Consider the following 22,212-nt stretch of genomic DNA (forward strand, 5'->3'; position numbering starts at 1 on the left):
AAGCTCATTCGTATAGCATTAGTTCCTTGCTATCGCTCATTGCTTCGCTCTTGCGGCGAAAACTGTGACTTTTTTACTGTGTCGGCAGCTGGGATCATTGCGGCACCTGGCGGAGCAGATGATCACCACCGAGCTTTTCTACGTAGCCTCTGAGATCCACTTCGACGCAGCGCGATACAAGCGTAACCAGGAATACACCGGGGCACACGAACGCCGACGTGTGAGTGATACTAACAGATACCTAAGTTCAGGATAGGGTCGCGTCCATATCTCTTTTTTCTAATTCAAGAGCTCAGTTCGGATGCATGGAAATAAATGTGTCGCATTATTATGCTAGAACTGTTTCATCGGTACATGCTCCACTTTGTGATTACGGAGGAAATCATTTCTAACTAAACTGGCTTGACAACCGTGGCGTACGCCGGAAACACCATCGAACATGTGGAAAGCACAGTTGGTAACTTCGATCTACTTCACACGCTCACCGTTTGCTTTACTTGTTCTGTATTTACTAGCCGTCGTCATATCTATAGTTTGAGGATGAGGTCGCTTTCATGCGATCTATCCCTCCGGTATTTACATTTCATATTTTCTCTCCCCCCCCCCTCCTGCCCTTGTTTCTGCATTGCTGCCTCCAATAGATAAAAAACGTTAACTACACGAACGCGGCGCTGCTTCGCATTCGGATGCTGCGCGCATTAGTCGCGTGAAAAATGTAGAACGCAGCTGAGTTGCAGTCACCAAAAACTCAACGTTGTGCTGAGCATACGAGGCGAGGGCGTTAAAGCTTTCCTCACCATCACGTTCGAAACGCACGCTTTCTGTGAACAAAAAAAAAAAAAAAACAGAAAAACTTAGAGGCACTTCATTCTACTTACGTGCATAGATCGCGAGATCACGGCGCGTCTGGGTGGTCTGCTATATCGACGTTCAGTAGACTCATTTTACGATCGTACGCCCGTCTCAAGTGTAAGAGCTCTCCTCCCCCCCATAACCAAGCCGATGTTCAGCCTTGTATGGTGGACATAGTAATGCTAAGCGCTTGTAAGGACAAGGCCAACAGGAAGTGTGCTTCCTTTTGTCTTATCCTTGAAGCGCGTTTGAAGTTACACTGTCACATAACTTCACTTGGTCATCCGAGCTTGCGCTTCAGATTCTCATTTGGCAACGAGGCTATGTCAGTGACGTGATCACTTGGTCATGGGCTCTAATTGGTAAGGTGAATTTTCTGAGGAGCAGGCATTATCCGTGGGTCAAGTCAATTTTAGAATTGACTGCTCTAATTGGGCGAGGTCAATTTTCTGGGGAGTAGGAATTATCCGTGGGTCAAGTCAATTTTAGAACTGGGCACCCAAGGCAGCGTGATGTCATCGCTTGGTCAGGTGAGTTTCTCGCCAGCGGATGTTAACGACCGTGCTCGCAGGGCACTCGCCGGATTTTCGCTTATGGGGCGTTAACGATGTCGCATTAAAGATGTACTACTGGTTCGCGTACCCTGTCTCGTGATGCTCAGGTTGTTGTTGACCGACTCGTCCGAAGTGTCCTCGAAGAGATCCGTGAACAGGAAGAGCGGGTCTTCAGATGCGTCCTGTAAGGATAATAGCAAAACACCGAGCGTGAAATGCCGAACAGATGTTCTTGAAAGATCCAGTGGTTGCAGCCTTACTAGTACGCATGTATAAGCATATTTTCTCGTGCATAACCTGCACAAAAAATAAAAATGTTTGGAGCTAAAGAAAAAATAACAAAAAAACTCATATTCCGGTTTGCATAGGTGGCTTCACAACATAGCTTCACAGCGAGGCAAGGAAGCTAGCTTCGCGCAAATACGCGCGGATCGTTTTTAGGAAAATTTCAGCGGATCGTTATACGTGTGAAAAAACGGATATGGCGAAAATATTACTTGTAACGCCGGATTATGAAAGTGGCTCCATATAACAACCAGCATGTGTCGAGCGTATATTGCGACACCATTTTCGTGTTTTAGCGCGTACTGCGATGCAGTTATCTGCAACACCCCACGTAGAGAAAATTCGATAATTATCTAAACTGACATAAAATTACTTGTTCCGCGAAGTAAATGTTCGAATCTGCCTGATGATCCAGCCAGTATTTTGCTACCAGCTTACGCAAGTCGGCAGGCCTAACCATGCAAAAACAAGGAAAAATGAGACTGCCATGGGGTCTCCACGGCAATAGATGACAAACGCATCCGCCATCGTCATATAATAATAATATCTGGAGTTAACGTCCCAAAACCACCATATGATTATGAGAGACGCCGTAGTGGAGGGCTCCGGAAATTTCGACCACCTGGGGTTCTTTAACGTGCACCTAAATAAGTGCACGGTCCTCGAACATTTTCGCCTCCATCGAAAATGCAGCCGCCGCGGCCCATCGTCATATTTACCAAGCACCTTTGCCATCGGTAGCACGGAAAAGTTGCACAGATGCCGCCTTGAGCTGCGGTTGTTCAGATGTATACCACAATTCGAGAGCAAGTGAGGAGGTTATGAGACTTCTTATTTTACGGAGACAGATACCTTAAATTTACAGAATCACTATCTTTGGCATCGCCCCAAGAACTTAGGAACGGCGCTGCAGACTGCGCTGATACGGTATCCTAATGTCACGACTGAAGATATATCTGAGTGCTGGGAGTATACATTTGGAAGGCACATGTGATATCTAGCCTCGTTGTGTACGTGCAAGTAGACGTCAGCATGCTTTGTAATGACATTAAAGGGACACTAAAGTGAAACAATGAAAGGGTTTAGATTGATAAACTTTGCTGTCGTTAATTTCACCATCATAAGTTTATTAATAGAGGAGAAAATCAAGGTAAAAGTTAATTTTTAAAAATCTCGCGCGGAAATGCGCGCGCGTGACGTCACGGATTTCAAGCTGTATTCGTCGTATTTGGCGACAGTGGCTGAACGAAATTTCCTGAAACTTGGTATGGTAAGTCTATGGCCGCCTCAGAGGTCAATGTACTTCATTTTCCCGATTAGAAACAACGTAGGTCACGGTAGACGCCGTTAAAATCTTTGACGTCGCGGCGTTTGGTGCAGGAATTTCAAGGTGGCGTCGCCACACGCACTTTCTTTTTTGCGCGTTTTTTTTTTCGCTTAACAAGCGTCCTCTGGCGTCAAGCGTGGTGATCTTGGAACTGTGAGAGTAATTTACTGATATGATCGAAAAATTGTTTTTCTCTTTACTGTCCCTTTAAATGGGTACTGGCACCTTTTTTCGAAGGCGGGTTTACTCCGCCATACAAATCTCCTGTATGCAGAGACGGCTCTGAGCAAGTGTGAAGCTCAGCGAATGCCGATAAGGTATTTTATATTGATATTAAAAACAATTTTTCCGTGGCGCACCTACCGACATCGACACTAGCTTGACGTCACGCTGCAGTACCGATTCTGATGACTTCACGCTGCAGTCTGGCTAGTTGCGTTGACGTTATAGGCACCAAAACTTCCAAGATGGCCGCTTGTGCGTCACCAAAACATTAGAAATGGTCGCTTGTGCGTCACCAACAGAGCCACGGTGCGGAGCGGCCGTAGAAACGTCACTATACATTGTGCGAGCACGTGACGAGAAACTCATACCGTGTTGTGACGTCAGGGTACAGTACGAACCGAAACTAGTTTTTTAAAAACATACTGTAATTACTTTTTCAGGATGCACTCGCGCTTAGCACTACCTTTTCTAGGCTTTTGAAGGCTTGACCTTTCATTTGACGCAACAAAACGACAACTGAAAATTTCCTGTCAGTACCCCTTTAAGGTCTGCCGAGATACTTTGCCAATGATTAGTATATTGCACTAGAAGCCCAAATTCAACGCGATCAGCCTGACAGTGCGCTAGAGTACTTCCACGACGTTCCACCAGATCGTATACCGGGAACGACGTGTTGGATCGCTGAGGCTGGCCGAACGTGAAGACGGGCATCGTGGCCGGAATTGGAGGAGGCAGAGCTAGGCGCGGCGGCGGCACGGGCGGCGAGACGGTCGATGCCAGAGCGATGACCGGGTGCTGCTCCTGTTGCTCCTGCTGCATCTTCCTCAGCTGCCGTCGGGGACCCAAGATCGCGTCCAGCGAAGCCGACGACGTGGACGGCGTCATCATGTCGGCCAGCAGGCTCGAACGGCCTGGCGCAGAAGGGCACAGCGGCCACGGTTCCTGGAAAGCACGAAACGCGATATAAGTATCTGTAGTAACCGGAAAATATCAGTCATCGATTCCTAGGCTAACAACCTGCGAGAAACTGGCGTGACGAAACACGTGAGAACTACGAGAAGATAGGCTGATCGAAAAAAATAACGCAATCTTTACACAATTAACAAACAAGATAAGCACAAGATACGCATAAGCTGGCTGGCGTTGTCTACGCCGATTACCTAAGTAACCGAGCGTAATTACAGCAGATAATAATCATATCTGGCGTTTTGCGTGCCAAAATCGCGATATGATTATGGGGAACTCCGTAGTGGACGGTTCCAGAAATTTCGACCACGTGGACTTCACCGTGCACCTAAAGCTAAGTACACGGGACTTTACGTTTCGCCTCCATCGAAATGCGACCGCCGCGTCCGGTATTGAACCCGCCAGTTTCGGGTCAGCAGCCGAGCACCGTAAACACTGTACCATAGCGGCGGCTCATAATTACAGTAGGCCTCTGGTGCACAGTTACCTCGCGTGTCTTGTTCTCATGCCCCGTATCTGTCACGGAGGCTACAGTAGCCCACTTTCTGAGAGGACTGCCTCGGCTTTCGGACTGCCCATGCTCACACCACATACTAAGGTTTGGACAACACCACAGCCTCCTACCTGACATTCGTCAATGAACACACGTGGTCCTTTGCGCCGATCATTTCTGTATATTGTCCTGGAAATGGGCCTTTATATTGTTATCGAAGTTATGCCGCATGTCCTACCAGCGCAATAAAACATATATATAGTAAAAGCTCGTTAATTCGACACCCGTTCATTAGGAAAATCGGATAATTCGGACGCGTTCTCTGCTCCCGGCAAGCATATGTATTGTTCAATGGCAATCAAACTCTCCTTAATTCGGTCATATTTGACCGCAACCCGGTTAATTTGGACGATTCTCAGAGCGCGCCGAGGGCGAAGCGCTGCAAATGTGCGGCGCAAAGGAGCGAAAACGGCGTTTGCGGACAACTGAAACGAGGCGGCGCATACTGCATCGCCATCTTCATCAGCGCGAATCGTACGGTAACGCCAGTAACTATGTGTTGGGTTAATTTGGGGTTAGCGTGTTTCGAGATAGTTAGGACAGGGGGGTCGTTAGCCGTCGTCATATTGTGAACAAAGTCGCGAGTGCCAAAATTTGCGGCTTTTAAACTGCTCTTATGAAAAGTAAGTACCGGATTTATGTATTCATCGAGAAAATGAAAGTGTATTGAAGTGATAGACATTTGTTTATTGTTTTCTTGGTGCTTTCGTTAATTGGGAATTCGGTTAATTCGGACATTTTTTTCCGGTCCTGTGAAATCTGAATCAACGAGCTTTTACTGTATTAACGTAATAATGTAACCTTACGTCATTTGCCGATAAATCTTCAGTGAATGTTCACTCATGCCTTTCAGAAACAAGTGAACTTCGGACTTTTGGGGGCGGAAGTTCTACTCACCCGCTCGACGGGCGTGGGACAGATGCCGTTCGAGTTGGCAACGCCGCTCGGCGACCCTCGTTCTCCGGAGAGGATGGCTCCGGCCGAGGACGAGGCGCCGGTGGGCGAGGTGGACGTGGCGCCTCCATGGGCGCTGCTGGGTCCTGCACCCGAGCTTCTGTCCGGACTGTTTCTCACTTTGATGCGCTCGTTCTCCAACACCTGATGGAGCTTGCAGTTCTCGGCGCGGAAAAACTGTACTCGGCCCATTAGCGCCTGCGTATTAAGGAAAGCGAAATAGCCAGGTTTGCGTTTGCTTAATCCCTTCCTGTTTAGGACGGCAGAAAGTTGAACTAGCTGAAAGGGATTCATTATGACAGAAGGTTAGGCATGTCATCAAGGACACAAGAGAAGAGGACAGTAACGTTTGCGTCGTGTGGTTCTTTTCTGTCTAGACATTATAAAGTGGAGTTGGGCGAAAATAAGTGAAATGTAAATTTAAAAAAAAACTATGCCCTGTCTGCACCACCTAAGTATCGCAGTCTAGACAGAGGATATTAGTTTGAAGCGCACCGAAGACGCGGACAATGAAAGTGGGCAGGAGAGCGAAAACAAATGTCATCATGAACGTTTATACCACTTAGCCCAACTCGTCATCTTGTTACGTTATATCCACCAACAGGACTCAAGTACTGGTGTATCTATTCTGCATGCTGCTGGATCATTTCCGGACTTTTCTCAACAGAACACACAGCATTAGTACTAGGCGCGGTACTACACTCGTTCGCGACGCCCTCGAATTTGTCGAATTCACAAGAAAAAATATGTTCTACTCTGGTTCACCTTCCTGAGGATTGAGACTACCCGTTTAAAAATGGACACTTTGTGGTATGCATAGGTGCACAGATAACTGCACTTTTGCCCTGTAGCAATGGTATAAACTGCGCTTAAAGCCCATGGCTCTATCGTACGGGGGTCTCTAGTGATTCGAGCAAAGGTGGAGAAAGAAAGAAAGATGGAGAGACAAAAGGCGAATGATCTATGGCCTGTTTGGCACATCGTTTTATAAAAGCGGGTAGAATAAATTTGAAAGGTGGTTTTCTTTTTATCAATTTTTGACACAGACTTAAAGACATAAGACGTGCGATCCGCAATCCGCACGCTCTGCCATCGTGCTCGTCTGTACTTAAAAGTAAAACAGCTGAAAGTGACACGAACCACCGGAACTTCTACCTTATGCAATATATTATTTGTCAAACCGCTATTTTATAGAGATCGTGACATGAAGGACAAGACAAAGGTCTTGCACTTTATGCCGTCCACCTGATTACCTTGGATAGGTTATTGCCCTCAAGATAATTAATTGTTGGGCTAGTTGGTTCAACATATCTGGGTTGGGAGAGCGAAGGCTTGGAAGGAAGGACAACACCAAGAAGAAGAACAGACGCTCAACTTGCAAGTTGCAAGTTGAGCGTCTGTTCTTCTTCTTGGTCTTGTCCTTCCTTCCAAGCCTTCGCTCTCCCAACCCAGATAGGTTATTGCCCTCATAGACTTCATATGTACACAGAACATCGTGACAAATTCGCATGCAGCTGCACATAAATGGTGGCACTCTCTCGCGCCGCAGGTCGTATACATATAAATTAGTGGCATTTATTACGTGCCCCATCTTGATCTTCAACATCTATATACCATCCTACGTAAGCCCCCGTTCTACATCGCCGGTGTGTACAGATCATTTGCGTCGACTTTTTTTTGTGGCCTTCGCAGTGCCTACCAGGTTCGATAAAAGGATGACTTATAGACCTATTCAACGGAAAGGAGCCCCCACTTTCTGGAATGTTGCACGGGAGTACGAAGGCTGGCGTCGCTGCCTGGGCAGTGCATATCTTTGGCGGTCTCGCTTAATCACAACAGCCCAAAGGGGATTATCGCGGCACCCAGGAAGCCTTCGTTGATAAGGTGCATGCCAGGCCCGTAGCCAGGGGGACGGGCCGCACTCCCCCACCCCCGAAAAAAATTCCTGGCTACGGACCTGGTGCATGCATAGCCCACGTCATGAGCGATGGAAGTGCCATTGACTCACGCGGTTGTCGAAGTCCAGCTCGGACAGCTTCCGGCCCACCCTGTCCAGGCGTAGCTTGAGGACGCGCAGCGCCGACCTCATGATCTTGGTGGGGTCGCTAGGCTGCTTGGCGCCCTCGGCCGTCTTGCTCTTGCCGCGTCCGCTGGAGGCGCTCGCGCCTTCGGCTTCAGCTTCGCCGGTGGTTGTCCCGGCGGCGCCCGAAGCGCGGCGACCAGCAGAAGACGGCTTCATGGCGGCGATAGCGTCGTCGACCTGCGCACAGATGGTTTGCATTGAGGTCATCGTTGACCGTCGCGTTAGGGCACTATGTCACGTGATATGTTCTGAGGTTTCAAGAGTCAAAGCTACGATATGGTTATGAAGCACGCTGTACGTGGCGAACTCTGAATTAATCGTTACAGCGTCGAGTTATACAACGTGCACCTTAATCTAAGTATACGCGGGTGTTTTCGCATCTCCCCCCATAGAAATGCGGTCGCCATGGCCGGGGATCAAACACGCGCCCTCGAGCTCAGAAGGGCCACATTTTAGCCAATAATTTGTTATGCCGGGTGACATGCAAATATAAACGCGATAGCACGACACGCGCAAGTGTCCTGCACAAGGTGACTGAGAACTGTACCTGACCGATAGCAATAATGAGCGTGCAAGGAATGTTGCCGTCAAACATCAGAATGTTGCATGCGCGTGATATGGTGCAGTGACGTCTTGTGGCCGTCCATGCTTAGGTGTCAGCAGAGTGAGAGACAGAGTCCTTAACGGCACGCGAAAACTATCTAAGGAAGCAGACATGATGTTCGCAACAGCCTCAAGGACATGTGGCAACAGACTAAGATATACTATATATACTATACGTATAGGAAAGTTTTTTTTTTCTTTTACAGTAGAATCGCTTTCTCTCAAGGTCTAGAAAGGGGAATCGAGGTAAGCCTCAGCTGTCTCCTTGTGGCATTTCAAACCAAATAGACAGGAATGAGACAAGGTAAAATTTCGACAGAACGACAATTTCCGCAACTTTTAAAATCCCATTTAAATCAAATGTTCAATGCCGCAACAACATTTCAAAAGAAATGTGGTCGCGAGTTGTCTTTAAACATTTATTTTCCTTTTTATGCTACCTTTCGAGTTTTGATTCATACTTGAAATGTGCGGAAGACAACAACAAAAAATCACACCATCTCCCGCTAAAGGGGACCTGGGGCGATGCGAAGCAGCGTTTCGGCATGTAGAGCCCGCGTTTCAGAGGGGAGAGGCAAAGGGGAGGGGGAAAGTGGAGAGAGGGTAAGTGGAGAGGTGGAAATGGGAGAGGGTGATGAGGTGCGGGGAGAGGGCTTACGCATGCGCAGCAAGGGTGGTCACGCCGCACACCACCACCACCGGATTGAACTCCGCTATAAGATGCTTCACATCTAAAAGAAGGCGAAGAAACACAGGAGGACGCGCTACTAACAACTGAAATTTTTTTGTTCGGAGCGCACATCTATATAAAGCATGTTTCATGTAAACTGATGGAGGGGAACCTTCTCGGCTGATGCGAAAGGCCTCGGTGATTTCCGTGTGAGTTCTCCCTCTGAGATGACGTGCTGCTTTAGGTATACCAGTCTGTTATCGGTCGTCATGGCGGGGTATTACTGGGATTGCGTTATATAAATGTGCATCCTGAATAAAAAAAAATTCAGTTGTTAGTAATGCGTCGTCCTGTGTTTTCTCGCCTCCCTTTGTGGCTGTCTTTCCGCGCATTTTCGAGTATGACTCCGCACCAACTCACCCAACTTTCAGTCTAGTTTCGAGCCTCGCGCGAACTAAATATTTCTTGTTACAGCCTATGTATAGCAGCGGCTCTGGAATTCCCAGTTTCCTTATAAAAAGAATAAATATTACTGAAATTAAACGTGACCAACCAAAGTTCGAATAACCGATATCAGTGTTCGTTACAATGACATTCAACCATAGTCTAATAGCCCTGTAGACGTTCGGATTGTTAGGTATGTCATCTCTACGGACTCCGCAACGGAATAACAAAAACTATGTAAATGTCCACACTCGAACAAAAATACGCCTTCAAGAATATAATTTACTCAACTATTTTCTCACCTCGTCCTGTATCAATCATCTTGTTCCATATTGCGGCTCCGGTCGCGTAAACCACGAAATATTCCAGTAGCTATGAAATTGCGGAGCTGAGCTCGAGGTCACCGGTTCGATTCAGTGCGCATCACTAGCATGGATCATTAATGTGTTAATCTGCTAGACCAGTTGGTATTTTTCTTTTACTTGCACAGCTGCAGTTCTCGCCCCCCCAAGTAAGTGAGCGATATAACAGCTGCTGCCGGGCGTCAGTTATCAGGCGCAGCGTCACCTTGACCACAGAGTCTGACGGGGACGTGCAGCCGACGTAAAATTTTACAGCCCACTACATCTGAGAAAACTCCCAGTATTGTATTCAGTCGAACTGCGCAGTACATGTCGTTAGCGCGAGTTTTGCGTTTTAGAACAGACCGGGAATCTAAATTCAAGGCTGCATGCACGCAGCGGGAATATTAGGCTTTTTCTTGTGCCTCGTGGTTCATAAACTTTCGAAGCACGCTGGACTAACATGGGTTATTGCGGGCGCTTACCCCAGTAGCGATAGCTGCAGTCCTGCAGAACCTGGCTCTCAGAAGCGCATCCCGACGTCGACGCTCACGTGGTATCGTGGTCAGCTGATACGACCGGGTGAAGGCTCGACGCCAGCAGCTACCGAGAGCGATGTGCGCCGGGCCAAAGGCGCGGGCCGTTTGCCAACGCGCGTGTGCCCGAGAGTGGTGACGATGGTGATTATTGTCAACTACGGCACGCGTATACCCAGAGCAGGGGGTACTGGAAGAAGCCGGTTGGTTGGTTGGCTGGCTGGTTGGGTCCTGGCGGAATGGCTAAACCCACTACGGGGAATTGGCCATGATTCGTGCGGCCGTGAAAGTTGCAAAAGAAATTAGACGAAAAAATGTAAAGGGAGCTCCACGCAGGAACTGGCGTTCCCCGGGATAACAATTAATGTGTCTGATCTGAATGATCGAAAAGCAGTTGTTCCACTCTTTGCTTTTTTCGTATGCTCTTTTTTTGTTTATCAATTATCAATACTAAAAAAAACCTTAAAAATTCAACCAGCCCTGCTTCGCGGACCCCGATGCAACTGGGAAGCTGGTGGCGTTTTCTTCGTCAGACTTATGCATTTCTATGTTTTGCAAGTCTTTCAAATATGCGGTATCACTGAACTTTATTAAACACTATTTCTTAAGCTTTGAGGTGGTATCATATAGTTTTATTGCATCTTGACCATAGCACTCTTATACACAGGTTTACAAAGAAGCCTTCGCTTAAGATGCTCCGATATGCTGTATCACTGCCCTTTATTAAACACTCTTTGTTAAGCCTTGAGGTGGTAGCATAGCCACCACCTTTTATAAATACAAAGTATCACGTGACAGTGGTGTGCTTATAGTAACACGCACGCCATTTGTTGGGTTAACTGTTGCCTTTTTCGTTTTCAGTGGAAGTTGTGTGTAATGGTACTTGCCCAATTTCTGTGGCACATAGGCGTTTATGATGATCATAGTTTTCTGAGAGGCCGCACAGAATTCTATGGCACATACCCGTTTGTTGGGCTAACCGTTGCCTTCGTTTTTAGTGGACCAGTGGTGAGTAGTGGGATTTACCCAATGTCTGTGGCGCATACCCGTTTATGATGCCCACAAGCGTTACCACGGATCCCGGACATGAAAGACTCGACCAAGAACACCTTCGCGGTTAAAATTCATATAATCAATGATTGGCCAATCCCCCAGAATGGGTATGCGCCATGGCAGAGGATACAACAACAACAACAACATCCACGCAGTGAAAGCTCACTCGCCATGGTGGACTAACCATTATGGTGGTGGACTGCTGACCCGAGAGTCGCAGGATCGAATCCCGGCCGCGGCGGCCTCATTTCAGAGGAATAATTCTGGGAGCCCGTGTGCCTAGATTTATACTCCATCTCAGAAATTCCCTTCAGCACTGTGGATGCTATAGGGGCCCTGAGCCAATAGGAAGGCCAAAAATTCCCTCTGATGTGTTCATTCGCGCAGCGTCGTGTGCTCAGCGTCCCCGCGGCGTCCGCAGGCAGGCACTGGGCGAGTAAAGCAAGCAGATGGCGCCGCTGCAAGAAAAACAACATGGCTGCACCGTAGACGCTGGTGCCCACCGAGTGCCCACCGCCTCGAATTTATCAAGTCGTCGTCGTGCGCTGTGTGGTCCGTAAGTTCCAAACTGCCGCTTGTATTCACCTTATATTTATGTCCTGATGATTCGACAGCATTGTATTCGTGACTATATTGCAACCATGATGAAATTCTCGGTGCGTTAGGCTTAGCAGGCGTGGCTAAACAAACATTTGACCTCGTCAATAACGACAAAACGTCGCTGATGCTTTGTCCTCAACGTCAAATGGCACAAAGTGATTGCTCATTGCGCAATTTATTTGTTGCTGTCAGCGCAGAGGCCGAGTAGCAAGCCTAAGTTCGGATGGAAGCGCGCGGTCGCGTCTGCATGGGTACTGCCATGTTGATTTGTAACCACAGTTACCGGTGGCTACAGATAAAAATAATTGAATGCATACGACGTAAATGCGAAGACGAGTAAACGTATCACGTATCGATGTGACGTAACACACGCCAAACAAAGGTAAATGTGTTAGCCCTGCCAATGTTAAGGTGGACCCATATGTCGACCTATGTTTTGCTGCGCAAGCATGTGGCTTGCTTACAACTCCTAGCTTTGGTAGTGCTGAACCGTAGTGGTGAGATGGAGTATAGGTGCACGTTAAAGAATCCCAGCTGGTCGAGATTTCGGTAGCCCTCCACTGCGGCGTCCCTCATAATCATATCTTGTTCTGGCTCATAAGACCGAGATTATTCCTGATCGATCGTTGCACTCAATGTACCAGACCCCTTCATGCAGTGGCGTAGCCAGGGGGTGGCACACCAGGCCCGTGCCCCCAACCCCCAGAATATTTTTTGCCATGGCATACATCTGCCTGCCCGATTCAGATCAAGTGCCCCCCCGAAAAAAAATTTGTCTACGCCCCTGCCTTCACGTGCAGGAGGATGTCGACGTACACATATGTGAAACATCACGCATGTGTACATATTTGCACTAAAGACGAACTTTAATAAAATACTGTCTTCATAGTCTTCCCAAGCCAAGGCAAACATACCTTTCACTTGTGATAAGTGGCTTTACAGGAGTTAAACCTCAGCCAATATCTTCTTGCTGAAGATAAGAGCCCCTATATTTTTTAGCGCTCTATACCAGACGTAGAGTAACGTCAATACGTGCAACATATAAGGCGTATATTTATTGCCCCGTGTCACTTCATAAAATGTGTACATCTCGAATGCACAAAGCAAAATCCAGTTAAAAACATAAAACCGAACAAGCATAAACTAAAACCGGCAGAGAAATTGCCACGTGATCAAAAAAGTGTCCTGCGCGGACCTTGCCATTCGGAGCTGCTCGAGTAATCGGCGTCCACGTTCAGTACAATGAAGGACCACAACCACTCGACAGTCACTTTGAATAAAAAAAATGAAGTCCCTCTACCGTCGCTTCCGCTCGTAAACGGATGTACACACGACGCATGTGTTTGTCGCAGCTCAGACAGACGCTTCGTTGAGCAGTGGTCTTACTGGCCGAGGCGTTGGAAAAACGTAGACAGCCTTCTCGAGTTGAGATCACCAACATACGTGCAGCCCTGTTCTATCCAAAGCGATGCAGGCGCGGAGCAAAATATCTGCCGCGGAAGTAGTACTTTCGCGCAACGAAACTTCAGGTAAGCCGTTTCGTGACGGCGGTCACACGTAAGGAGTGCATCCGTGGCATGCGCCAGAAAGAACAGAGCACCGTCTAATAGAACTTCACGCCGTGCGGCGCGGTCAAACCAATGAAGTTAGAGCAGTCGCACAGCCAAACCTTGTCTGCAGTGGGCAGCCAAAGAGGGTCGTCAAGGTCCGGTACGTTGTCGTCCAGCAGAAACGGATGCCTCGGAAAGAATCTGTGTGCCACGCCCGCCACCGGGCAGTGAACGTGAACGTGTACGATGTCCAACGCCGGGCAGGCCTGCTGCAAGGCAAGCAGGCCCTGTAGATCGATGGCGGCTTCCAAAACGGCAGAGTGCCCAGTCAGGCAGAGGCGCTTCAACAACGGTGCAGCTGGCATGCCGAAGAATACGTTAAAGTTGTCGAAAGACGTGGCACCCTCAAACTTAGCCACGCGGAGCCGAGGCCAGAGGGAAACGAGGGGCTTTATGTCCTGGTCCGACCCCTTGCACCAGACGCCCATGTTGCGCAGTCGCAGTTCTCGAATCGAGGCGCAGCCGAGCAAGAAGCGCAGACTGCGGGCGTGGGATAACTCGCAGAGAGTGAGGCGCTCCAGGTGGTTCAGGGAACGAAGCGGTGCCAGGGCGACGTCGTCGCACGTGGTCGCCAGAAGGCAGACCACACAGTTGGGCGCTTCCTGCGGGAAGAAACGGACGTCCAATTCGCGGAGCTTGAAAGACGCCCCACCGAGAAGCTGAAGATGTTCCGGTCTGCACAGAGCGCAGGCGGCAAGCGCCAAGGAGCGGATGTTGTGCAGACCTCCGGTGGCGAGCAATGAACTCCAATTGAAGTTCTTGCGGAAGTGGAACGCGGAAAGGTTGAGCTCCACAAGGGCGATGCAAGAACGGAGGAAATTGCACAGGGACGACTGGTTGCGCATGGTGCACTGAATTGAGGCGGCTACACCACTGGCTGGTACGATTGCGAGACATCTGATAAGACGGAATTTGTTTCCGCGCCACCATTCGTTCAGTCGGTTCATGGTCTCGCATTGGAAATCGCCGATGAAGACTGTCAGCTGCGCGTGCTTAGTCGCATTCTCGGCATAGACGGAATCGAGCTCGGCGAGAGAGACCCAGCTGCGACTGCGCGACGGAACCATTCGTAACGTGACACTCTTGTGCACTTCGAAACCCAAGCCGAAGTCTGCGAAATCTTGTGGCACAGCGACGTTTTTCGGTAGCACTGCGTCGGTGGGTGTGCGGTCCGCGGTGTAAGTAAACTCTTCGAAGCGGTCATCTGTGCCCTCGCGGTAGGCGCGCAGGGCTTCGGAAGCCATACTGGAGACTCTGGAGGGCTCGCTTATGCTTTCACGCTCGTGAAAGTGCAGCGATTTCAGGGCGTGGCAGTGCCTTAAGATCAAACAGATGAAGTTCTCGTTTACGACGGTGGAGACGACTTCGACGTACATCGACTTCAGTTTCGGCGGCATGATGGAGCAGTCGCAACGAGCCGAGTCCTCCGAATTCTCGGCTGTAAAATCGGATGCTTTGACGCTGACAGCCTTCACTTCTGACACAGACCAGTGCAAGCACTCCAGTCTTCGTAGTTTTTTCCAGAGGAGCAGAACCACTGACATGGAAAGGATACGGCTGTGAACGCAGCGCAGCACGACGAGGTTTGTGCACTGCGAAATCGCTTTGACGAGCTGCTCCTGCTTGGCCGTGACGTAGAAGCGGACGTCTAACTCGACGATGATGTCGGTTATGGGAGGGACCATTAGGGAAGTGAAGACAGCCGGCGTATCCTGCAGGGTGAAACGTGCGCAGCGCAGCCACTGGGCACCGTTGACGAGGTTCCTCAACCGTCGGCACGTGTTCGCCAATGTCTGCCGCTGCTTCCATTCGAGTAGCTCCAATATGGCGCCCAGGAGGTGATCGGGAAGGCGCAGAAGGCTGTCATTTTCTTGCTGCATATTAAGATGATCGATGGCGCGGGAGACTGCTGCGGCTTTTGGGACCGAGGACGATTTTCGCGCTTGCTTTGGTGGCATATCGGATATCCGTTATGCTTTCTGGCAGCCCGAAGCGTTAGCGCATGCCGTAGTGACTGCGCTTAGCGGAGATACTGCTCGTTCCCGATGGCTCTTGTTCGCTTGGCGGGCTGTACTGAACTGGCCCAGCAGTTCTTTGCACAGCAGAATATCTACGGCTGCCACTCAGGAACGCAACTGAGAGTGCGCCAGTATTCTGTAACGGAAACGTATCTTACAGATAGGAACACCATGAAAACCCGGACGACGTTTACATCGCTAGACCCTATAGATAAGACGCTGACGTGATTTGCAACGCGGTTACCGTCATAATAATATGTGGGATTTTACGTGCCAGAGCGACGATATGATATGAGGCGCGCCGTAGTGGATGACATCTGAAATTTCGACCATCTGGCGGTCCTTAACGTGCACTGAGATTGTACAAAACGCGGGCCTGTATTTCGCTGTCATCGAAATTCGACCGCCACGGACGGGGTCGAACCCGCGACATTCGAGTCAGAAGCCGAGCATCGTAACCGCAGTACACCACCGCGGCGGACATGGCATAAGTTATCAGGCTCCTACGCCTGATAACTTCGTGTTCATGCGTGTATTTAAAGATGACAACGATATGCTGCAAAAATTGGGTGCCAGTTGAGTTAGCACTCTGTCCCTGTTCTTGTCGGACAAAGAATCCGACAAGAACAGTAGGAAGTAGCTACGGCGTTAATGTTGTTTTCACGGCTGCCAATAAGCTAGGTAAGACTTGTGCCGCTGTGCAGAGGAAGAATGAGCGAGTAAAAGACAAGAAGCGGACCGATATTTGTTTCGTAAAACACACCAACAAATTCACTGATTGCCGTACGAGTGTGGTGTATAAGGTCCCTTTCAGCTGCGGTCGCTTCTACGTAGGACAAACGGGCCGATGCATTAACCAGAGATTGTTGGAACATAAGATATCGCTAACAGGAGGCTCACCTTCTAATCTATCTTTACATTGTCGAGATTGTAAGTGCACGCCAAAATTCGATGAATGCGCAGTGTTGTACCGTCATAGAAATGAAGAAACGCGCCTGATGATTGAAGTATGGCATATCGAGAATAGTGGTAGCGCATGCGTGAGCCAACCGTCGATTAACTTGCATAAAGATGAAATCAAATGCCTTAACAGTTATCTTCCACGTAGACCGCCACGCGTGCCGGATTGATAGGTTTGCCTGTTGCATGGGCATGCGCAGATAAGTTTTCGTGCCTTCGTTCTTTTCAGCCGTTGTGCGTCTCTTCAGTTGTTAGTCGGCGTTTGTGGTGTCCTGACTTCTTTCTTGTGTCCTTGTGTGCACGCCCTGTCTTTTAGAAAGAATCGACTTTCTTGAACGCGTGAGTTGATTAGTGTTGCGCATATCTTGCAAAATGAAACGAAAAAAGGCAGATCTCTGTGCATGGCTACTTGGTGTAGTGAGAGGGCACCAGCACTCTATAAGTTTTTGCCTCGTGCAACATTTTCTTGAAAGTTGGTACACGCGTCGTGTCTCTCCTTTTCTGTCGTGTTGCTTATGCGCTGAAAATTCTTACCATGTGCTACCAACTAGGCTGAACTTTTCCCTCAAGCACTATCACCCTGTGCTGCAGCGTCCGTTGTACCATACTAGCATCTTGTATTTTAAGTATGCTGGTGTATAGGTGCATGCTTGACTGAAACATTTTCTTGGTTCGTCGTGACTTTTGTGTGCAGGATGAAATTATAATTCCAGGTAATCCGGAAACCACGATACGGTTGTGAGACACACTACTCTGGAGGTGCTCTTTCCTTTTGCCTGCCCAAGATTCTTTAACATAAATTTACTGCATTAAGTGAGACAAAATCAGCTGTTCAACAGCTGCTGCTCATGGCATTTACAACAGTGATGTTCGACGATTTAACGAAGTATTACTGGTGTGCTTGTGTGTTTGCCAACTCAGCCTTCCAATTTTTCTTGCGCTGATACACGTCAGCCTGATGGAGACGCCTTGTACTTAACTGCGCCTTTTGTGCGCCGGTTCTTGGGCAAGGTCATCAATTCCATTGCTCCAGCCTATGCCAAGTGGCCAACATGGAATTGGAATTGCTAGAGTAAATGTTATGATCAACAACGTGAAAATGAGTTGACATTAAAATGCTCACGTTGTCTTGAGGCACAATGGATTAAACCGACTTGTCTTCGTCAAGGCTGCAAATTGAAGACAAGTCCGCTTGTCGAAACTTGGGCTCCAGCGACGCCTCGTGTTCAAGAATTTCTCATCTCCTCAAGCTTCCACCTTTCCTTGAACTTCTGCCCTTTTTGGATTATTAATTTTGCTGCCTATGGAGAAGCTTCAAAAATTAATCTGGTGCCACATTACGCAAGCGTTCCTTTAGTTATCCCTCTTGACAGTGAACAGCGAAAACTTTTGGTTGCGAAACGCTAGAATGATGCAACGAATTTACTAGGACAAACTCGTCAACAAGCTGGTCCGCATAAAAAATAAATGTCCAAAAAAGTTTTAAACAGTTCCCGCAAGGGGATCTTTTAGAATTCTTGCAAGATGTTTGTATAATTCTTGCAAGAAGTTTTATAGGCTTATAATAACGTGGCGTTAGCCCAGCTATACAGGAGGTTTTCAAGCTGCGTATATCTAAATAACATGTGAGTTAACACTTCTAATGTACTTTGCGCTTTTCCTGTCTAAATGTTTACTAGTAGTTTCCTAGCTTTTGTGTTTCTTAGGATATTGCTTTAAAAAATGAAGAAACTTGCACTCGACCGCGCAAAACTTGATAAGAGTGAAGCTGGTCGATCCAAGTAGGAGGCATTATCGGCTAATCGTAGGGGTGTTATTCTGGACATTGTCAAATTCAGCTATGTTGTCAGATTCCGCCATAGGTCAACTCTGATTGGCCCATAGAGCTGCTACGGCCCCTCTGTCTGGCTTTAAATGTCCACCATTACGAAATTTGACAGTGTCCAGAATAGCACCCTAGGTCACTTGGCTAAGGTTAGGCTTCAAACTTGGTTTGAGCAAGGCTATTTTCAGCTCCCCGCTCATGCTCGCGCCGAGTACATTTAGGATCTTGCCTCTTTCTCTTCATGTCAACTGCCTTCTTGTTCAAGTAGGCTGGGTCGGATCGCCGCCGCTGATCGAGTTCTCACTCTGCAGCACATCGAGTCTCGCGATAGGCAGCATCTTCTTTTAGCTTACGGTCCTTCCTCCGACGACCCATGACTACAAAGTGCCTCGGCACGACCAGGCGCGGCTCTTTTATAAAACGACCCCGAGGACATGCACATGCGCATTAAGCCTATTTATAACGTAAACGGTTGCTAGGCAACACTTTTATTTAAAACTTGGTGCGGTTATACTTATTCATTTCAGTAGCTTCGACGTGGTTTCCTCCATATCTGTTGCTATGGCGCATGCGCGGCTTGGCATGACGTCACATCAGCTGTCGCGGTAGCTAGGCGCGGCGAGTTCCGTTGCCGAGCGCGGCTTGGCGGCGGCTTCTCCGTTGCTACTGCTTCGGCGCATGCACGGCTTGGCATAACCTCACACCAGCTGGCGCGGTATCGAGACGAGGCCAGGTGGTGCGCAGCTGTGACGTCGGTGGTTGCCAGGCAACGGCGCGGCGAGGTTACTTGCGGAGAACAGCCGCTTTTATGCCGTGCTTAACAACTTCGCTGTTAAAATTTTGCTCAGCTTGCACTAAAACTAAGTCGCACAAGGTTGGGTCACAGTAGAGCTGCTGCGCACGCATCAGCTTCTCTTGTTAACCACCTGTACAGAGTTGAGCGCGTGCCGGTTAATGATGATGATAATTTTCTATCTACGACCCACGGCAAACCTCAACCATGATAGTTCTGATGTAAAACTCCAATAGCGCGTATGTGCCACATAAATTGGGCAAATACCACTACTCACCACACTGGTCCACTAAAAATTAACAAAGGGAACAACAATGGTTTTACAGCCCTCCTATTAAAAAAATTGCAAGGCCGTACCTTTTCTTCCTGCCTCCATCGAATGTCGGACCGTTATCAAGCGAGTGGATTAGCGTTCTGTCCGTGGTCTCGCTCTAAACTTGAAGCCCATCAGGGGAGCCATTCGGCAACTGTCCATCTAATGGACATATCAACTTCGGCCGAACGTCATCAGAGCGCGTTCAGTTCCTGCGAAAAGTGGCAAGTCATGACGTAATCGCGCAGGTGCGTTAAACGGGAGGCCGCGTGGAGCCTAATTCGAGGGCTATGGTCGCAAATTTACAGTTAAAGCACGGCCTTCAAGATTCGCACGGCCAATAGCGGATCTCAGGAGACTACGTTCGCCGCATTGAAGCGCATTCAGGTTCCTCTCATTTGTGGCGAGAGTTGTGGAAGCTCCGTTACGTCAAAATGACGTTGCGGAAGAACCGGGAAGAGGGCGCGCCCATCGTCAAGCTCCGGCCAATCAACGGCGGCGAAACTGGACAGTCGAGTAAACAAATATTATTGCTCTCCCGTAGATGCAGGGGAAAACGCAGATAACGCACGCTCTTTTACGCGGAAACATCAGGGCGTAATTTATTGCCTCGTGTCAGTTGACACAAGAATGTCCACATGATGTAATGATAGCACACACGAGAGTGAAGTTATAAACATGAAATACAATATGCATATAGGTTCATAAATACACGGTCTTCGAACGAAAACCAGCGTAACAGTTGCTGTGTGAGCAAGACACGGTCACATACAAAAGTTGCTATCTAAAATTGGTCTGACTTTGGTCTGGTTTAATTGCATTAGCAATTAAAAAACCCAACCTGTAAACAAGGGTCGTCAGCACTTCACCGTCACGATAATCATCCTTTATGAAGAGTATCACCAGTGGCATGCACCAGTAAATTCGCGTACAAGTGATGTGCTTTGTCATAGCTTAGACGCTTATTCGTCGAGTAATTTCGGCATTAGCCGAAAAAAAAAAGCGTTCAGAAAGCGCTAAAGCTTCCACTCGGCAAAATAGCGCACAAGCAGTGCGCTATTTTGCCGAGTGGACTGCCTTAAAAGCTCGTGCAGGTCTTCATAACCTTTCCCATCGTCGTAAACTGGCCCGTTTATCTCTTTTTCATAGAATTTATTATCATCCGTTGCTTCATGACGACATTTTCAGTCACCCTTAGTCATCTTTCCACGCCAGGATCACCCTCTCAAGATCAAACGCATCACATGCCGTACTTCATCCTTTGCTAATTCGTTCATTCCAAAAACCATCATTGAATGGAACCAGTTGCCGCGAATTATTGCAACAGAAAGCAACATTCCGAAATTTAATGAACTTTTAAAAAATGATAACCAGGTTTAGTGTTCTGCTCTATTCTGAATAACCCTTTTTTTTAGCGTGTGTGTGTATTCTATTATGTTATTCTGTTATTTTGCGTTGCATTTTTAAACATCTCTTTCAATATTTCAATATGTGTTGTGTTATTGCGTTGCCTTTTTCGTTATACTTAAGCAAGTCTTATTTGCAATTTTTTCATGCTGGCTATGCCTCTATTGCATTGTATTTTTTCCTACCCCCCTATGTAATACCCTCCCAGTGAGGGCCTTTAGGGGTTTCTTGAATAAATAAATAAATAAATAAATAAATAAATAAATAAATAAATAAATAAATAAATAAATAAATAAATAAAAGCAGTCTGTCATTAACCGTATCAAAAACCACGTCAACGCGACGACTCGTTTCCCTGTTGTAATGCGGAAGTTCACATGTACGCCAATCCGCAAGGGGTTATGTAATGCTTGCCACTTACTGGCCAAAATATTGTTCACTTCATTTGTCCAATAAGATAAGAGACTCAACACGATGACCCAAAAGGAAGACGGAATCGGTGCTGTACCACCTCCGTTCCACCCCTGGGAAAGGGCCAGGCGGGCCTGTCAGGTCCCCCAAAGAACCACCACATCACCGCACCCGAGAAGTTTATTTTTTGAGGCTCAGGCGCTGCACTGCCGATAGCACCCGCGCGGATTACTCTATAGAGCCGATCGTTATCTTCTGTGTAGCGACTGTAAAAGGTACGTTACCTCCGAACAAATACTAACGTGGCTGTCCCACTGCCGCCATCTTGCCATTAGTTCCAATTCATTAACCAGACGACGCCACTCAGTCATGTTTGGACGCCACTCAGTCACGGCGAACAATGAACACGCTGTGGGGAATTGCTAAGGAAGCAACGGCGCATGTTCTGATTAAATGTGGAGTTATCCACCCAGGTGTATGTATGGGCACGAGCCTCCATGAGGCCTCGGGTTTTAGGGGCAACAATGGAAATCTTAACACGTCCGCGATAGAAATAAGTAAGAGGACGCTTTATTGGTGGCAGAAAACTAGAGATAAAGGACAAAACATAAATAATGGGAAAAATAAGGACATTCTGCTGAAAGAAGCAGAGAACTGGGCTGTGAACTTTTTTCTATAATAAGATCGATTTAATCGAAGTAGACAAGACATTACGCCAACATAATTTTTTTTTTTTTTTGTAGAGCCTGGTGCCCCACATGTCACCGCCTCGTTATAAAAGGGACGCTCATAGCATCCATCCATGGAAAAAGGAGGAAAAATGTGCTCT

At 48.0% G+C, this 22,212-nt stretch overlaps 1 protein-coding gene across 1 annotated transcript; it reads right to left on the reverse strand.

The window, feature by feature from the left end:
• Positions 1-1,494: 1,494 nt before the first annotated feature.
• LOC125756613 (uncharacterized) lies at positions 1,495-15,614 on the reverse strand (the record flags this gene model as incomplete). Its single annotated transcript, XM_049411512.1, has 5 exons — positions 13,716-15,614; positions 7,725-7,976; positions 5,660-5,914; positions 3,904-4,185; positions 1,495-1,588 (listed from the first exon to the last, which is right to left on the reverse strand). Coding segments are annotated over exons 1-5 (2,782 nt in total), but the record flags the coding sequence as incomplete, so codon positions are not given.
• Between the last annotated feature and the right edge of the window lie 6,598 nt (positions 15,615-22,212).

Source organism: Rhipicephalus sanguineus, unplaced genomic scaffold (genome assembly GCF_013339695.2).
Source record: "Rhipicephalus sanguineus isolate Rsan-2018 unplaced genomic scaffold, BIME_Rsan_1.4 Seq2969, whole genome shotgun sequence".
NCBI lineage: Eukaryota > Metazoa > Arthropoda > Arachnida > Ixodida > Ixodidae > Rhipicephalus > Rhipicephalus sanguineus.